This window comes from Charadrius vociferus, unplaced genomic scaffold (assembly GCF_000708025.1).
Source record: "Charadrius vociferus isolate BGI_N301 unplaced genomic scaffold, ASM70802v2 scaffold195, whole genome shotgun sequence".
Classification (NCBI taxonomy): domain Eukaryota; kingdom Metazoa; phylum Chordata; class Aves; order Charadriiformes; family Charadriidae; genus Charadrius; species Charadrius vociferus.
In genome coordinates, this window is record NW_009648539.1 from 3,758,669 (window position 1) to 3,775,115 (window position 16,447).

The 16,447-nt window shown below is 38.0% G+C and overlaps 1 protein-coding gene across 1 annotated transcript in view; it reads left to right on the forward strand.

The window, feature by feature from the left end:
* The window catches only part of LOC104287238 (dynein heavy chain 5, axonemal-like), a 176,473-nt gene that overhangs the window by 91,217 nt on the left and 68,809 nt on the right, over positions 1-16,447 (forward strand). Inside the window, exons 49-59 of the mRNA XM_009885913.1 lie at positions 1,225-1,314; positions 1,413-1,649; positions 2,171-2,338; positions 6,119-6,325; positions 7,296-7,625; positions 8,980-9,186; positions 9,274-9,516; positions 10,347-10,501; positions 12,955-13,619; positions 14,294-14,574; positions 14,933-15,148. Coding sequence (XP_009884215.1) covers positions 1,225-1,314; positions 1,413-1,649; positions 2,171-2,338; positions 6,119-6,325; positions 7,296-7,625; positions 8,980-9,186; positions 9,274-9,516; positions 10,347-10,501; positions 12,955-13,619; positions 14,294-14,574; positions 14,933-15,148 — 2,799 coding nt within the window. The remainder of the gene's footprint in view (positions 1-1,224; positions 1,315-1,412; positions 1,650-2,170; positions 2,339-6,118; positions 6,326-7,295; positions 7,626-8,979; positions 9,187-9,273; positions 9,517-10,346; positions 10,502-12,954; positions 13,620-14,293; positions 14,575-14,932; positions 15,149-16,447) is intronic.

Below are 16,447 nucleotides of genomic sequence, written 5' to 3' on the forward strand. Positions count from 1 at the left end.
CACTTAGCCATGAGACCTGTTCTAGATTAAGATCCTTAAGTGAGTTTTTTCTCATAATATATATCTTTATTGTGTGTGTTACCCACTATTCTAGTGAGGTAGAACTCAGGAGGATGGGTAAAAATCTTGATTCAGTCTCTGTGCCAATAAATACTTAGCATAGGGTACTTAGAGAACTTTAGTGGCAAAAAAAGTAAACTGAAAATTGGAACAAAGCTGGTGAGTATAGGGGTAAGCAGCTCACTGATTTTTCAAAAATATCTAGGTGATTGTTTACATCTTTGGGTGATTGAATGTCTTCATTGTCTTAGCTTTCTCACTGAGAGGACATGGGAGACATAAATGGAAATCCTCCAAAATCACTGTCTCCCATAGTATCCCTGTTGTACTTTTACTTCGCAGAATGAATAGACAGTGTTGATTTCCAGAGATTACGAAGGCAAATGGAACCTATAGGGAGGGAATTATATTACAAAAATGTTAAATGAAGGTGAAAGTAGGTTAGAATTTACATTAATCTGTACTATGGATGGCAACTGGTATTTTAAAATAATTCTGCAATGCAAATCTCAGAGAGGACTTTACATCAATTTGAAACTCTGCAAAGATGTTGCAGAACACTTGGCAAAGGCAGGCATGGTAGCCATCAATATGGAGTAACCTGAGGAAAGTCCAGGTTCCATTAAAATCAATTGCAAAATTCCCTTTGGATCCTGCCAGGGTTCTGCAGAAAACCAAGAGTATTGGTTTCAAGAGGGACAGGTGCATTATGGTGCAGTCAGAAAAGATCAGATGATAGACAGACATTTGTAGTGGTGAGGTTGTACGTTATATACATATCATTACAACAATTCTAGTGCTTTTGTCTTCCCACTACAAAAATGGCAATGGTAGATTAAAATCTACAGTGGAGAGTACAAATGACAGATCCCTGATGTAACAGAAAAGGAGTCTTCAAATTGTTCTTCAGGAAATTGCTGTATGGAGCTCATATGAATAATTCTGCTGACTGTGGTACATCAAAGTTATTTTTCTAATATGTTATTGTTAGCAAAATTTCATGGTCTAAGTCTGAATATTTATAATCTGAGAAAGGGGGAAAAAAATGTAGTTTGGAATAAAATTTAGAATATATTTGTAATTAAGAAATTGGTCTCATCTGAGAATAAATCATACCATTGAAACTGGTAAACAGATTCTTTAAATGATGTTTTTTCTTTCCAGGATGTGATAGATTTTGTTTCCTCTGCTGTGACACCAAAAATGTCAATTTTAGAATGTATGTACATCAAACAAGCTATTGACCTCCTACAGGTAGATATGACATTCAGTTTTTCTCTTTCTCATTCTGTTATTTGTGCTGGGACATTGTTCTAAGAGGGCAGTAGTTACATATTGCATCTGCTTTGCAGGGTTTATTGTCTGACCGAGATGAGAAGCAGCTCAGTGAGGAACATATTGCTCGCTTGTTTGTTTTTGCTGTAATGTGGTCAGCCGGAGCTCTTTTGGAACCTGATGACAGGCTGAAAATGGAGCTGTTCCTACGGAAGCACTCTGCAGTGAAAGAACTTCCAGCTGTGAATGGAGAAGAAACCATGTTTGAATTTGGTATCAACGCCTGTGGCCAGTGGGAGCACTGGTCAAAGAAGGTTTGTATGCTGCAACATGCTAAACTTTCTTAATGAGTATACCAGAAAGATGTATTTGGTAAGAGGCATATTATTTCGTCATTTAAAACTCTGCATAATTTGGTTAGGAAGATTAACCCTAAAAAATGCTCAAGAGTTTCTTTTTTGAAAGATTTCTTTCTTTTCTCCATAAATATCTTTGGCAGAGAATAGGAACATGCATTTGAAATAGCTCTGGAAGTGAAACAGAAGTGATCTTAGCTTTGTCTACTGTCTATTGCCTTACTATTTAAGAACTCCCAGCAAGGAAAAGCTTTCTTCATGTAACAGAGAATCGTGGAGTAAAACTATCCTGTTAGTCTAACACCCTTTTAGATCAGCTTGGCAAGGTAGTGATTGATTATAAGTGGATACTTGGCTTTCAGGAAGAAAAGTTTGCCAATACGCATTTTGTAAAGGACGTTTGAATTTGTGTTGTGATGCAAAGTAATTGTGTGCCCAGGTAGAAAATCTCAGACTTTTTGCATGTTTTTCTTATGCAGGTCCCTGAATATATTTACCCTAAAGATTCAGTACCAGAATATACTTCCATTCTAGTTCCAAACGTAGACAGTGTCCGAACAGACTTTCTAATGCACACTATCATGAGGCAAGGAAAAGCTGTTCTGCTAATTGGGGAACAGGGAACAGCAAAAACAGTTATGATTAAGGTAGGTGTAATGGGAAACCATGTAACATCTTTGTATGATAACATTGCAATAATTGACTTTGGCACAAATGTTAAATTGAAGTGCAAGAGTAATTTTTTTTCCCTCAGATTACATACTAGCATTCTTACTAAGGCATTTGGCCAGTACTTACCTGGTCTACAAACAAAAACCCATAACTATCTATACTTTACTATAAAGGGTTCTTTTAAACTTTGCTAACCATGGCCACAAGGTCATGTGATAAATGCTCTTTCATAAGCTTTCTTTTCTTTTGAGAAGTTAAATTGGAGATTTTGCTAAAAAAAATATTGATCATTGGAGGATTTTTTTTTATTTCCCTGTGCTTTGTTGGTGGTGCCATGTGTGAACTGATCTTCTGTACACTGTTGTTGCACAGACTTTCTTCACAAGCCAAACTGAAGAGAAGTAAAGAACTTCTGTCTTTACTCAGGGTGATTTTTCAGAGGGTAAATTTAGTCTTTATTATCTGCTGTCTTAATTCCTTCACTGAAAATGATGTCTTGTTCTTTCTGTAGAAAAAAAAAAATAACAGGATGTCTACTAAATTAACAAATATATGCTTTGCATATTATAAAATGGTACAGGTTGATTGTAAGACACTTAAAAAAATTAATAACTTACTACAGAAGAGCCAATAATCAAAAGACTGAACAAACCCAGATGTCATACTAAACTTGGCATCCCATATTTAAAAAAATGCAAGTGTAATGGTTTTCGGCATGATTTTTGTGATTTCCAGGGGAATCTGTAGACTCTTTGATCAATGAAAAGTAGTTAAATAAAACTGGTCTACTGTTGGGATAGCTGAGTTTGCCATACAGGCATCTGTAACTTCGCTGGAGGATTCGCAGAAGTCTTGAAATTGAAAATAACTAAAAAAACACTGGCCTAAGTTGACCTTTGGCTTTCTTAAAATCTGGAGCCACTTTGTGTCCCCCGACCATGTGCTTTCTGAGCCCTGACATAAAGTGAGTTGTACCAATGCCAGCAGGCATAAATACTACTTTTTCAGCTTTGCTGTCGATGCCAAGATGCATGCCGGTGTAATGTCAGCTTCTGTTCCTGGCACCAGCTGGAGAACTATTTTAGCAGAGTGAAGAGGCGAGGTCTGGGTGGTGGTCTTGATATTCTGCATACTGGATTTTGGCCAGATACTGGCAACCTCCAGCTTTCAGCTGCCATTCCTGTCCCTAAAAATAGTTGGAGCTGATTCTTGGGAGCTGCTTACCCAGTGTCTATTCTATAGAGCGGGGTATGTTCCTTACACAAGGGAGATTAATGCCAGTAGACATTTGATCTCATTTAAGGTTAGGAGTGAAAGTTAACTGCCTTTGCAACTGTTCCCCTTCTGCTTTCACCTTCTGTAGAATTTTGCTTTACTACACCTTGTGGAAAATAAATTTCCAGATATAAGCAGCTGGTTTCATGAAAAAGTAAAGACACTTCAGGTAGTAATCTGAATTAATCTGCAGTAATCTTCAGTGTTGAGTAAGGTATCAGTATGTCTCAAAATAAAGAATGTAGAATGTTATTTAAGACCTTTACTCTCTGTACCGTTAATTCATGAATTGCAAAAAATCCAGAATTTAACATGAAACTGGTATGGTAGAGTTGAAAATTGCACCCAGAATCTGACAGGTTAACCAACAAAAATATTCCCATTAAATGGCCTCTTCTTTTTCAGAGATAGTTCTCATTTATATACTGTGGAATATTACTGTTACCATGTAAAGATCCTGAAATGCTGTAACAAATGAAACACAAGTGTGTTTTTTGAATAGTTGTGTATTCATGGTTGTGGTGGGTTGACCTTGGCTGGCTACAAGACCCCCACCCAGCCACTGGTTCCCTCCCCCTCCTTAACAAGACATAAGTCAAGAGAAGAAGAGTGAGATCACTCACCAATTGCCCTCAAAGGCAAAACAGACTCAACTTGGTGGAAATTAGTTTGATTTACTGCTAATTAAAAATAGGATGGTGAAAAACAAAGACAATATTAAAAACACCCTCCCTTCTTCCCAGACTCAACTTCACTCCTTCAATCCCAACTCCTCTACCTCCTTGCACCCTGAGTGGTACAGATTATGGGGAATAGGGGCTGCTGCCTGTCCATTAACAGCTCCTCTCTGCTGCTCCTTCCTCCTCATGCTGTTCCCTACTCCCAAATGGGGTCCCTTCCTTGTGGTACAGTCCTTATGAACTGCTCCAGCATGGGTCCTTTCCATGGGGCACAGTCCTTCCGGAACAGACTGCTCCAGCATAGGTCCCCCATGGGCTATAGTTCCTGCCAGAAAATCCACTCCTGCATTGGCTCCTCTCCACAGCCTGCAGCTCTTGCCAAGAGCTAGCTCTGATGTGGGCTTTCCATGTACTACAGCTTCCTTCAGAGCACATCCACCTACTGTGGCATGGAGACCTCCAGGGATTGCAGTGTGGATATCTGCTCCAGCATGGTCCTCCGTGGGCTGCAGGGGGACAACCTGCATCACCATGGTCTTCTCCATGGGCTGCAGGGGGAATCTCTCCTGGAGCACCTCCTGCCCCTCTACACTACGCTAGTTTTGTATAAACTGTTGGGGCCCTGAGGAGAGATCTGAGCAGTGACCTGCACCAACCCATCAGCTGTCAAGAGTACTCACCAAATACAGGACTGTTGCGTGTACATTGCATGTGTAGACTGTCATTTTTGTGGTGTCTGAGAAAAACTTATTTCTGAAAGACACCTTTTCTTAAATTGAGATCATTGTATCAACATTGTATGAACAAAATTAAAAGTTTAACACTATTCATCAAAATATTTTGAGGGGCCCTAGCTGTATCTTCCTTGCTATTCTCACACAGAGTGTATGTCTCATTGGAGTTGTTTTTAGAGCACTTAATCAGCAATGACATATGTTTATTTTCCTGAGGAACTGAAATGGGAACATTTCTAGTCAACCCTGTTATAAAGATAAGGATTTAAATGATTTTCAACTTTGTCATCATTGCAGAAGAATTGAGTCTTTAAAAAGAAATAATATTGGAAATCTGGAATTTTTAATACTATTTTTATGTCCCAGGACTCTTGCTAAACAAAATATTTCCTATGCTTTACGTGTATGCCTTGGTGTGACTCCAGGGTTACATCGTTTTCTTTCTGGTTCTAAAACCTTAGTAAATGCAAAAAGTGGAACTTTGTTGCTTTAGGGCATCAGCAGCAACTGTGGGAACTGTATGCATTTGTAAACCCAAGGATTCCTTTCCTCATTAGGAGAGGATAACTATCAGTAAATGTGATGTAGCTAGGTTTAATTTTACACTACCATTCCTTTACACTGCTTTTGTTGTAAGATAATGGTGCTGTAGTGTAAATGTGAAAAAGGATTTTGTTTTTCACTTGTTCCTTGCAGACTACTTTAATAGATTATCACTAACAGCTTGAATTTAGAAAAACCCTGACAATTGCTAATGCAAAGTTTATTTGCATCTTGAGTTGTCACATGTCTACTTGTAACATTTAGTGGAGTCTGTTAAAAGCTTATAAATTTTAATACTTTGAAACTTTATGCAAAACATTAACTGAGAGTTTGTTTGAATTTCAGGTTGGAGTTGGTATATTTATCTTAACTAAACTGCTGTTTGACATTTTGAAGTTAATGGCAGGACCAAGGTTTTGTAGATGTGTGATTTTTGCAGGGCTGCTGAGCATCTGCGTCTCCTTTTGGCTGAATTCGTCTAGAGTTACTGGTGCAATTTACTTAAAATTGGTTTATCTTGCAGGATTACACAAGCAAGTATGATCCTGATGTGCACTTGACCAAATGCCTAAACTTTTCCTCTGCAACTCTACCAAATATGTTCCAAAGAAGCATAGAAAGCTACATAGATAAAAGAATGGGCACCACATACGGTCCTCCGGCAGGGAAGAAAATGACTGTCTTTATTGATGACATCAATATGCCTGTGATTAATGAATGGGGTGATCAGGTAAAAGGAAAACGTTAACATTTGGGAATTGGTGGTCTTACCATTGCTGCTGATGGAAATGCTAATCTGTGGGTTGCAAAAATAGAAAAGTTTAGGAAAAAGGTATCGTAATATGGACTAGACCAAGTACATCTACTAAAAGTAATTTCCCTAAGCTAGTTTTTCCAAAAACGATAAACTGTCAGTCCCAAAAGATGAGGGTCAGCATCAATCCATTTGGTGCAATCATTGTAGCTTTGAAGCCTTTTGTTTTAGCTACATACAGAGCTTGCAGAATTTCCAAACTAACTGTACCAAGAACCAGTCTGGAAAGGAAGCTCTTTCCTTCTTCCACTTGCTCTGAGCGTTAAAGTACACTTATTATTAGGTGAAATGTAAAATCACACTTGACATCCAAGACTAGGGAGATGTCTTGAGGTTCTATAAATGAATACTTATAGATCCGTACTTTGAAAATCTGACTTAAAGGAAAAAAAATTACTGCTGAGAAAAACTAATTTTCCTCCTCCCAGTATAGTTCTGTAATCCTGTTCTCTCATGCTCTATACAAGTGAATGTGTGACTATACTTTGTGCTAAACTAACTATTCTTTGTCACTGTCTGAGTGCCTGTGTCAATCTGAATATGTAGTCTGTCTTGAAACTTTAAAGTGCTGAATTTTCTTAGATTGATATTATGGAAATCCAGTTGAATATCTGACCTCATGTCCACAAGTACTTAGAACATGAAGCTTACATGCAGCCAATCCACTGCATCAGTTTGCTTCATACCATGCTGTGTGGCTTTATAAATTGCTGAAGCATCCAGCAGAGTACCTGAAATTAAGAAAGATAAGAGATATCGTTCCTTCTGTCTACTAATTTGTTATACATGAGATTTCCTCTTTTTTTTTTTTTTTTTTTAAAGTTGAGAACCCTGAAATACTTAACTGCTCCATTTTTTTTTTTTTTTGGGGGGGGGCAATAATTAGATCACCAATGAGATTGTAAGACAGCTGATGGAACAGAAAGGTTTCTACAATTTGGAGAAGCCAGGGGAATTCACGAATGTGGTTGACATCCAATTTGTAGCTGCTATGATTCACCCTGGGGGAGGTCGGAACGACATCCCACAGCGCCTGAAACGCCAGTTCACCATCTACAACTGCACGCTGCCTTCCAGTTCCTCTATTGACAAAATATTTCGAACAATAGCTGAAGGATATTTCTGTGAGCAACGAGGTTTCCCTGCGGAAATATGTAAACTGGCTTCAGCATTAGTGTCTACAGCTCGAAAGGTTTGGCAAACAACAAAAACAAAGGTAAAATTACATCTGTTAAGAAGCCTTTGAAACATCCGTATCATGACAAAGCAACGAGACACAGTACTTTTGTACTGTCATATGTGTTCATACTTCATATTGTGAAGCCGTGACCTGTATGTATAACTGCTGGCTTATGCCTCTGTTCTGAATTTGTTGCTATCAACACCTGGTTAACTGACTAAAATCATAATCACATGCAGTGCCTTCTATAGCTAATATAATAATTACATTATGTAATTATAATAAAGTAATCGTAGCTGATAGGAAGATTTAGGTGTCTTCTGGTTGAGAAAATGTCAAGGGCATAAGGAACCATAAATTAAAAATTAGATAGGAACCTTCTGTAAAGATATTTGGGATTGTGAGAAACTTGAAAGATCTGAATTAAAGGAAAGAAGCCAAATTTGGCAGAGAGGGAATCAGTTCAAAACAAATGAAATCTGGTATTTAGTTAATTCTAAATATTTACTACTTCCATTTCAAACAGATTGTAAAAACATTTAACTGCAATTCCTAAGCAAATGTTGTTTTGAAATAGAAAATAAAATTTACATGTAAAATTAATTTTGAACAGTTAAGAGTAAAATGACAGCATAGAAATGTGTGCCAAATTTGATCTTCTGATGAAAAAAGTGGATGACAGTGGTAGAAAGATAGGGATAAGCAGGGATTTGAGAAATGATATTTTCTAGTCCAAAAAAAGGTTGGTCGGAATTTCCCAAACAACTCAACTGTAGACATAAACTTGGCTCACAGAGAGTTCTAGTGAAACTATTGACCAGTCAACTGTTGACCAGTATATTCAACTGAAATGGTGCTTATTACTGCTAATTAACTGCCCACACAGAAAATACGGCTTTTGCTAAGTTGTTCATTTTTTCAAATCCTCTTTCCTCATTTTTCTGTTCTTTTCTTTGCTTTTCCTCATCTACTTTTCATTTTCCTCATGAACTTTTTCTCACATGTTCTTGGAAAGGACAAAAGAGAGTGACAGAAATGATCTAGAAGAAAGGGCAGGAGCAACACCACAGGTTAAGCAATGCTGACGTTTTTACTGTGGCCTTTAATGCTGTCATTAACTAAGCTGTCTTGGCTACCCTTCAGTATATGTTCCTGGGACTTGAAAGATTCGAAGAAACTCAAGTGAAATCTATGTGAAATTAAAGAGCTGGTCATTGCTACTGTCATTTCTTCATTTTTATTTTTGCCTCTTATATGCCAAGCACGTATTTCTGCTTTAATGGAATAATGATTTTGAAGGTTATGGAAATTTCTATATTCATTCAATACTATCAAGAAAATATTTATATTTAGTAGTTATTTGAATATAGCTTATGATGTTATTTTGTAGATGTTACCAACTCCAGCTAAATTTCATTACATCTTTAATTTACGAGACCTCAGTCGTATCTGGCAAGGAATACTTACAGTTACTTCTGAAGTCTGCCAGAGCATCAGTGTTTTGGTATCCTTGTTCCAGCATGAATGCAGACGTGTTATTGCAGACAGGTTCATCAGCCAAAGTGATAAAGACTGGTTTGAAGGTACAATGAAAAAGGTAGGCAAATAATGTTCAGGTATTTTCCACAGAAAGGGCCCAATGAAATGGTTCATTACTAAAACAATCCTTAATGTATTGTTGTAGATTGCTGCTGCAGAACATGGTCAAAATCTATTTGAAGATGAATCCACAGAATTATACTTTGTGGATTTCTTGCGTGATGTTCCAGAAGCTACTGGAGAGGAGCCTGATGATGCAGAGTTGAAGGCTCCTAAAATTTATGAGCTTATCCCTTCTTTGGATTATTTGGCTGAAAGATTACAGATGTTCATGCAACAGTACAATGAAACAATCAGAGGATCAAGGATGGATTTAGTATTTTTCAAGGTATTAGCACCTGTAATTATATTAGTACAAAAAGCGCTGAGTCTTTTTCACTTCCTGATACACGGATCTTGAATGTTTCTATCAAATTATCTTGGATAATAATCTCAGAATGGCTAGCCCTGTATCCAGCAAGCCTTACAAATAAACTCTATAAAGCTAAGATGCTGTCTCCCATCTGCCTTCACTCCCATAAATTATTGCATCTCTTTGCAGTTCCTAACTTCTTTTTCTCCTGCCTTGCATAATGCAAAGCATGACTCGTTTGTTTCTACAGTGCGCAGTGTGAATGTTGTCTTGCATCTCTGGAAGTTACCTCCTTCTCAAAGGTCTCTCTTGATGAATGATGCTTTCTTCAGTTTTAGACAGGGTGTTTTAACAGATTATTAGGGTATTTCGGGTTACTTATTTCCCTATGATAAATACAGTGGTTGAATAAGAAATATCTGTAATGTACTTGTATTTTACTTTTGGCAGCCTGCTTAGAGAGCCTGTAAATAGCTCAGCTACCAGGTTGGGTGAGAGTGTTAATCTACATCCTTTCTACTTTTCCTTCCAGACCCTAAGGGGCATGCTGAGTACAAACACTGCATATGACATTGCTTCATATGAGTTTGATACAAGGACACTTCTCTTGGGCTAGCCCTGCTGCCCAGTGAAGTCAGGGGGAAATCTTTTATTGATTTTGATTAGTAAAACAGTGACTCTTTGGCTTAAGGTCCAGAGAAAGTATCTGGCTGTTGACAAGCAATTGCTCAGTGATGTGCTTTTAGATGAATATACATTATATTATTTTTGCATCTTTTCATTCCTTTTTTTTTCTCAATACACAGGATGCAATCATCCATTTGATTAAAATATCACGGATTATTCGTACTCCACAAGGAAATGCATTGTTGGTGGGTGTGGGTGGATCTGGAAAACAGAGTCTGACGAGACTAGCATCATATATTGCTGGATATGAGACCTTTCAGATTACTTTAACAAGGTAACACAATGCAGCATACATAGACATTTGCTCCTTAATTTGCCATAGAAATTAACTGTTCACAATCCACTCGAAATGCAAGCCTGTCAAACATTTTATCCCTCATTGTAAACTACATTTGCAATCAAAAGCACCCGTGCAAATGCACAGTCTATAGATGATAGATCCTGGGCCTTTGATTTAGTGCCTTTATGCTATTGACAAGAAATCTGTGTTTCCTTCAGCATTTGAATCTGCAATGTACCCCCGTGAAATCCCACTAAAATACCATTTTGCACAAAAGATAACATGGAATAATCTGCTGATGTACTTTGCATGGTGGGCAAATGCTGATGGCCAGGGGAAATAACTTTTTCTACAGAAGCTTAGGTACCCAGACTGTATTATTACAACTGCTATTATGACTTAATTGTAGGTAGTGCTGGAATTTAATATTTGTAGACATTGGGGGGGGGGGGGCACTTTTTTTTTTTTATTTAAATTAGAACCATGTATTTTAAGTTCCATTTACTTGGTTTCTTTTCAGAGAGAGAAGGGGGAAGACAAGTAGAGAAAGACTACAAGCACAAGAGTGCTTGTTTTCTCTGTTTTTATTCTCTGGATGTTGTTTTGAAACTGTCCCTGTCATTCCTGACAAGAGGACTGGAAGAGATTTCTCCAAGGCTTTGTCAGCATTGCCACCTAATTGTCTGGACGGCATTAGATATAAACTGTCCTGAAGTGACTGGGAGTAACCACTGCCTTCCACCTGTTTCTCTTTTGACATAGGGTTTACAGGGGTGAGCACCGAGGGCTGGCAGAGCGTATTTCACCCTACACACTAGTCAATACACTGAGAAATCTTCCTTAGAGAGATATATCAGGTCTTTGAACAATGTTAGGAGGTTTCTGATGAAAGAGAAAGAAAGTCGTATCTCAGCCTTGAAAGTCGTGTCCCAGAAGCAGAAGGAGAGAACAGTGGGAATAAAAAAAGGAGGGAAACAAGAAAGAGTAGAGTCACAGAACAGAGTCCCTAGACTTGCAGGATTCAAAATGCATTGATAAGGGAAATAATATTTCTGTCAAATGAATATTTCTGTCACTTGGGAAATGTTCATTTGCTGAAGCTAACTGGAGGTGGGCTAAAGGAAGGTAGCTGAAAGTGTGTATTTACAAAATGGATAGTTATCTTTTGTAATTTGCCACAGGAGGCTGTGGAGGAAGACAATGTCAGCAAGTTCATAAATGGATTCTGGGAGGACAAGATGAACATACCTTCTAATATTCCTAATACAATGGCTCTGAATAGGGAGGGGAGGTAAAAATGACCAGTGAAGATAGAATGCTGGCTCATGTTTTCTCTCTAAGTAGCATTTCCCATTGCCAGTGTTGAGTATTGAGCTAGATGGGCTACTATTCTGGCTCAGTCGACAAATTCTTATGTTCTTATGAGAATACCACAAATCACTGTAATAACTGTAGCTGACCCATGCAAACCGAAGAGTTATTTGTTGTTTTAAAAGTTCTGAAGTGCTTCCATTAGGGGAATCTATAGTGCAGTGGTAAGATGGAGCTGAGAGAGAACTGGCAGACTTTCTGTATGGCATATTTAATATAAAAATACAGTAGCGTTTTCAAATACTAAAGAATGGGTCGTGTGTCTGTGTTGCAAGTATTACTTATGACTTTAGAGACTCTTGCAAATAAGAAACTTGCTTCAAAGAAAAGAGATTCCTAATTTCAGTTTGAATTGTTTAAGAACATAATGGACACAATTTGCCGTTTTATTAACCTTACTTTACTTCATTTTATATTCCATAATCTGAAATCTGTAGTTGAATTTGTGTGAACTTCATGTGAATCTTACTTGTGTGCACCAGCCATAGGAAGCGTAATGAAAGAATGAGTCATGGTCTCAATTTGCAGCAAAGTTCATCAGCCCAAGTGATAATGTTCAAACAGGATTTATGGGGCTTGATTTCAGTTAAACCAAATAACACAAAAAACACTCAGTCTTGGTTATTCTTGTCTCTTAATGATTTCCTTTAACCTGCTCTCAATAACTTTGAAAGATAATCCAGCTCTATTTATGTAATGGTGACAGGTATCAGAATGTTCTTGACAGTCCAACTGTATTAACCTACAGTTCTAATAAAGAATTTACATCTGCAAAATGTAAGGATGCAAAACAGCATCATAATTGCCTTAGACATAGTATTGCTCCTACCATCTTTATTTCCAGCATGTTATTCTGTTGATTTCACCTCCTTTTCCATGATTTGTGGTACTGATCATTCATTTTGGGAAAGTGTTTAAGAGAAAAAAAAGCTAAAAAAAATGAAACCAAGATGTATGGTATTAATTTCATATGTAGTTTTTTTTCTTGCCTTAAGGAAGCTGAGCCAGATGATAGATACTTCTTAAAATAATCTGTAAATTTTTTTCTCTCTTTCTTTAATCCTTTTCTATCCCAGAACATATGCCACCAATAACCTTTTGGATGATCTGAAAATCTTGTACCGCACTGCTGGGCAAAAAGGAAAGGGCATTGTGTTTATATTCACAGACAATGAAATCAGAGATGAATCTTTTCTTGAGTACATGAACAATGTTTTGGCTTCAGGTGAAGTTTCAAATCTTTTTGCACGAGATGAAGTCGGTGAAATCACACAAGACTTGATACTGGCAATGAAGAAGGAGTACCCAAGGCGTACTCCCACTGGTGAAAATCTTTACAACTACTTTCTTGCTCGAGTTCGTAATAACCTGCATGTGGTTCTTTGTTTTTCTCCTGTTGGGGAAAAATTCAGAACTCGTGCACTCAAATTTCCAGGTCTGATTTCAGGCTGTACCATGGATTGGTTCCAGCGCTGGCCTAGAGATGCTCTTGTAGCAGTTGCACAGCATTTTTTAGTTTCTTACCATATTGAGTGCACAGATGAAGTGAAACAAAGTGTTGTTAACACCATGGGAACATTTCAAGATATTGTAGCTGAAAAATGTGTTGAATACTTCGAACGATATAGACGAAGAACATTTGTGACTCCAAAATCTTACCTGTCCTTCATCGGAGGCTACAAAGCCATTTACAAAGAGAAATTTGCCAATGTTGGAAGTTTATCTGAACGCATGAGAACAGGTACTACTTGTTTTTTGGGTTTTTTTTGTTTGTTTGTTTTGTTTGTTTTTTTTTTAAAAACGTAAGAAGTATCTGAGCAAAAGAATGTAAAAGTATAGATTCTTAGACACTTAGAGATTTAGCTTATGGATTTAAATTGTGAGCTAACTTTCATTTGGAAGCAGACTCCTATATTTTCAACTGTGTTGTGTGTCATTACAAAATATATGAAGGTTTTCTTTTAATGATTTGGAAATAGTATTAGTTAGCAGTTAAAATGCCTGAAACTCCTGCTTTGACATGTATGCATGCCAAGGAGCTACCGAGATCCTAGTTTTCACTAAACATAATAAAAGTAAATATGAGGGAAGGTAAGTAAATGTTCAGATTCAGTCACTCTGAAGAATCTTTTAAAGAAACAATTACATGCCAAGAGTAAAATTTCCAAAATATTGCACTGCACAGGGTCATACACAGTAAACAATTAAACAGTTTCTGGAACTGAGTGGTGTTTGGAAGTGAATGTGAACATGAACAATTTCTTCTCCCATCATCACCAGTTGTAGAACTGAGCTACGTAGACATATATCCATAGGCAGAGGGTGGCTGGCTGCCTCGAAGGAACATACATGGTTTGTTTTGTTGTTTGTTTGGTTGTGGTTTTTTTTAATATGAGTGGAATTTGTTCAACACAGGTCTTGCAAAACTGATGGAAGCTGAGGTTTCAGTAAATCAGCTCTCCAAAGAGTTGGTGATGAAGGAGAAAGATTTGGCTGTAGCTTCGAAAAAAGCTGATGAAGTTTTATTGGAAGTAACTATGAAAGCCCAAGCTGCCGAAAAGGTGAAAATGCAGGTGCAGAAGGTAAAGGACAAGGCTCAGGCCATTGTGGATGACATTGCCATTGACAAAGCAGCAGCAGAAGAGAAGCTTGAAGCTGCAAGACCTGCATTGGAAGAAGCTGAGGCAGCCCTGCAGGTCAGAATCAAAGATATTTTGAACATGCATGTAGTTGTTATTTGTAAAAATATGGCTTATGCATCTGACTTGAAAAAAATAATGTTGAAAGGACTAGCACTGACATGTTAATCCTTGTAGAAGAAACCCTGAAAACTGAGGCAGGGCAGAGGTAAGATGGGCAGTACCTCCTCTGCTCTCAGGTAATAAAGCAGCCATTGAGTGGTACTACCTTTAAGGACTTTCTTCAGTACTGCTTCTGAGTGACCTGCAAAACTGCAGCAATTGCATTACATACACACTCCTCCCAAAAAGCATTTTTCTCTGGCATCAAGTGATTGCTTAAATAAATGAATTATTTTCTTTTTTAATTTTTCAGACAATAAAGCCTTCTGACATTGCAACTGTTCGCAAACTGGGTAAACCTCCTCACTTGATAATGCGAATTATGGATTGTGTGCTACTTTTATTCCAAAGAAAAATAGACTCAGTAACACCTGATCAAGAACGCTCATGTGTGAAGCCATCGTGGACTGAGGCTCTGAAGCTAATGAATAATTCCGGATTTCTTAGCATGTTGCTTACTTTCCAGAAGGTAGGAAGTTAATAGTGGCACTGTTACTCCTATAACTACCTTTATAGGTCACATGAAAGTGTCTTCTACCTTCAAAGATAGTTTGAAACAGGTGAGGCTTTTGTGTACCTATAGTTGTAGATATCTTTGTGACTGTATTCCTCTCCGTTGTTGTGGTTCCGTATTTCTGTAATCTTTCTCCTGCACCACACAGTTTTGATGGCAGATGCAAGTATCCCAAGCACTAGATCAAATCTCGAGAAGCTTAGTGTTATTTTGATTCAGGCAACCCCTGCTTCTCAGTAGGAATTTGCCTTAAAAGGACTCACAGTTGGTTTTTCAAATGGCTCACCGTCTCCAGTGTACCAGGACTGTTTGCATATAAGGTGCTCTAGAAGTCCATCTCCAGAATTATTTGTTGGGGAGCTAGGAGGAAATACAGAAGAAAATGAGCATGCTGTCAGGAAAAGTACTGAGATATTTGGGAGCTTTTTGGGTTCTTACACTAGAAAAGTAGTCAAATGCACAATGAACTGTGAACCTTAGTATCAACTGTAAGAAAACCAAACAAACACAGGTTTTTATTTCTGTCAGGACAGAAACTTGTCCCATTTACAGCAAGATTCACTGAACTGTGAGACAAGGGAAGTTTCTCTGCAGGGAAGAGAAGAAAGAGATCACAGATAGCTGGACCAGAAAAGGGCTAGGCTGAAATATGGAATGGCAGGATCACGGCCCAACTTAAAAATCCAGAAACCCAAGCAAATCTGCCCAAACCTGGGTTTTCTGCGATGTCACAGAACGTACTTTTTCATTTGTACACTGATTTTTTAATCTGCTTCAGCTATGCAGTTTGCTGATGCCTTTTCTGAGCTATTGGAGTGTTTTTGTTGTGCAGATGGGGCTTGAAGCCATGGTTCTCACTATCCCCAGGAGCCTTTCTCCCAGTGAGCCATATTGACAAGGCACCATGTGGAAACTTGCGCTGCCTCTGTAGACAGTCTCTTCCTGGGGCTGTCAATCTGGTCACCTTTCCATGTGCTATCTTCACTAAACAGAAAGAAGAAATTAGTTTAAAGATAATGGGGACTAATTATGCACTCCTTACTCAAGCTTCTCTCTAATGAGGCTTCTAGTTTTGGCACTTATTAATAGTGTATGTGTTCCTGCCGGTAGTTTGCAACACATTTAACTTTACTCAGAGGAGTCAGAGCAACTTCTGTGGGACTGAGTTCTTGCAGGAAGTGGTACTGATGAATCTGGTGAAGAACACTAGTCTACTTCTGTCCCTGATGAGGTACTTCACATGCTGTCCTCCTG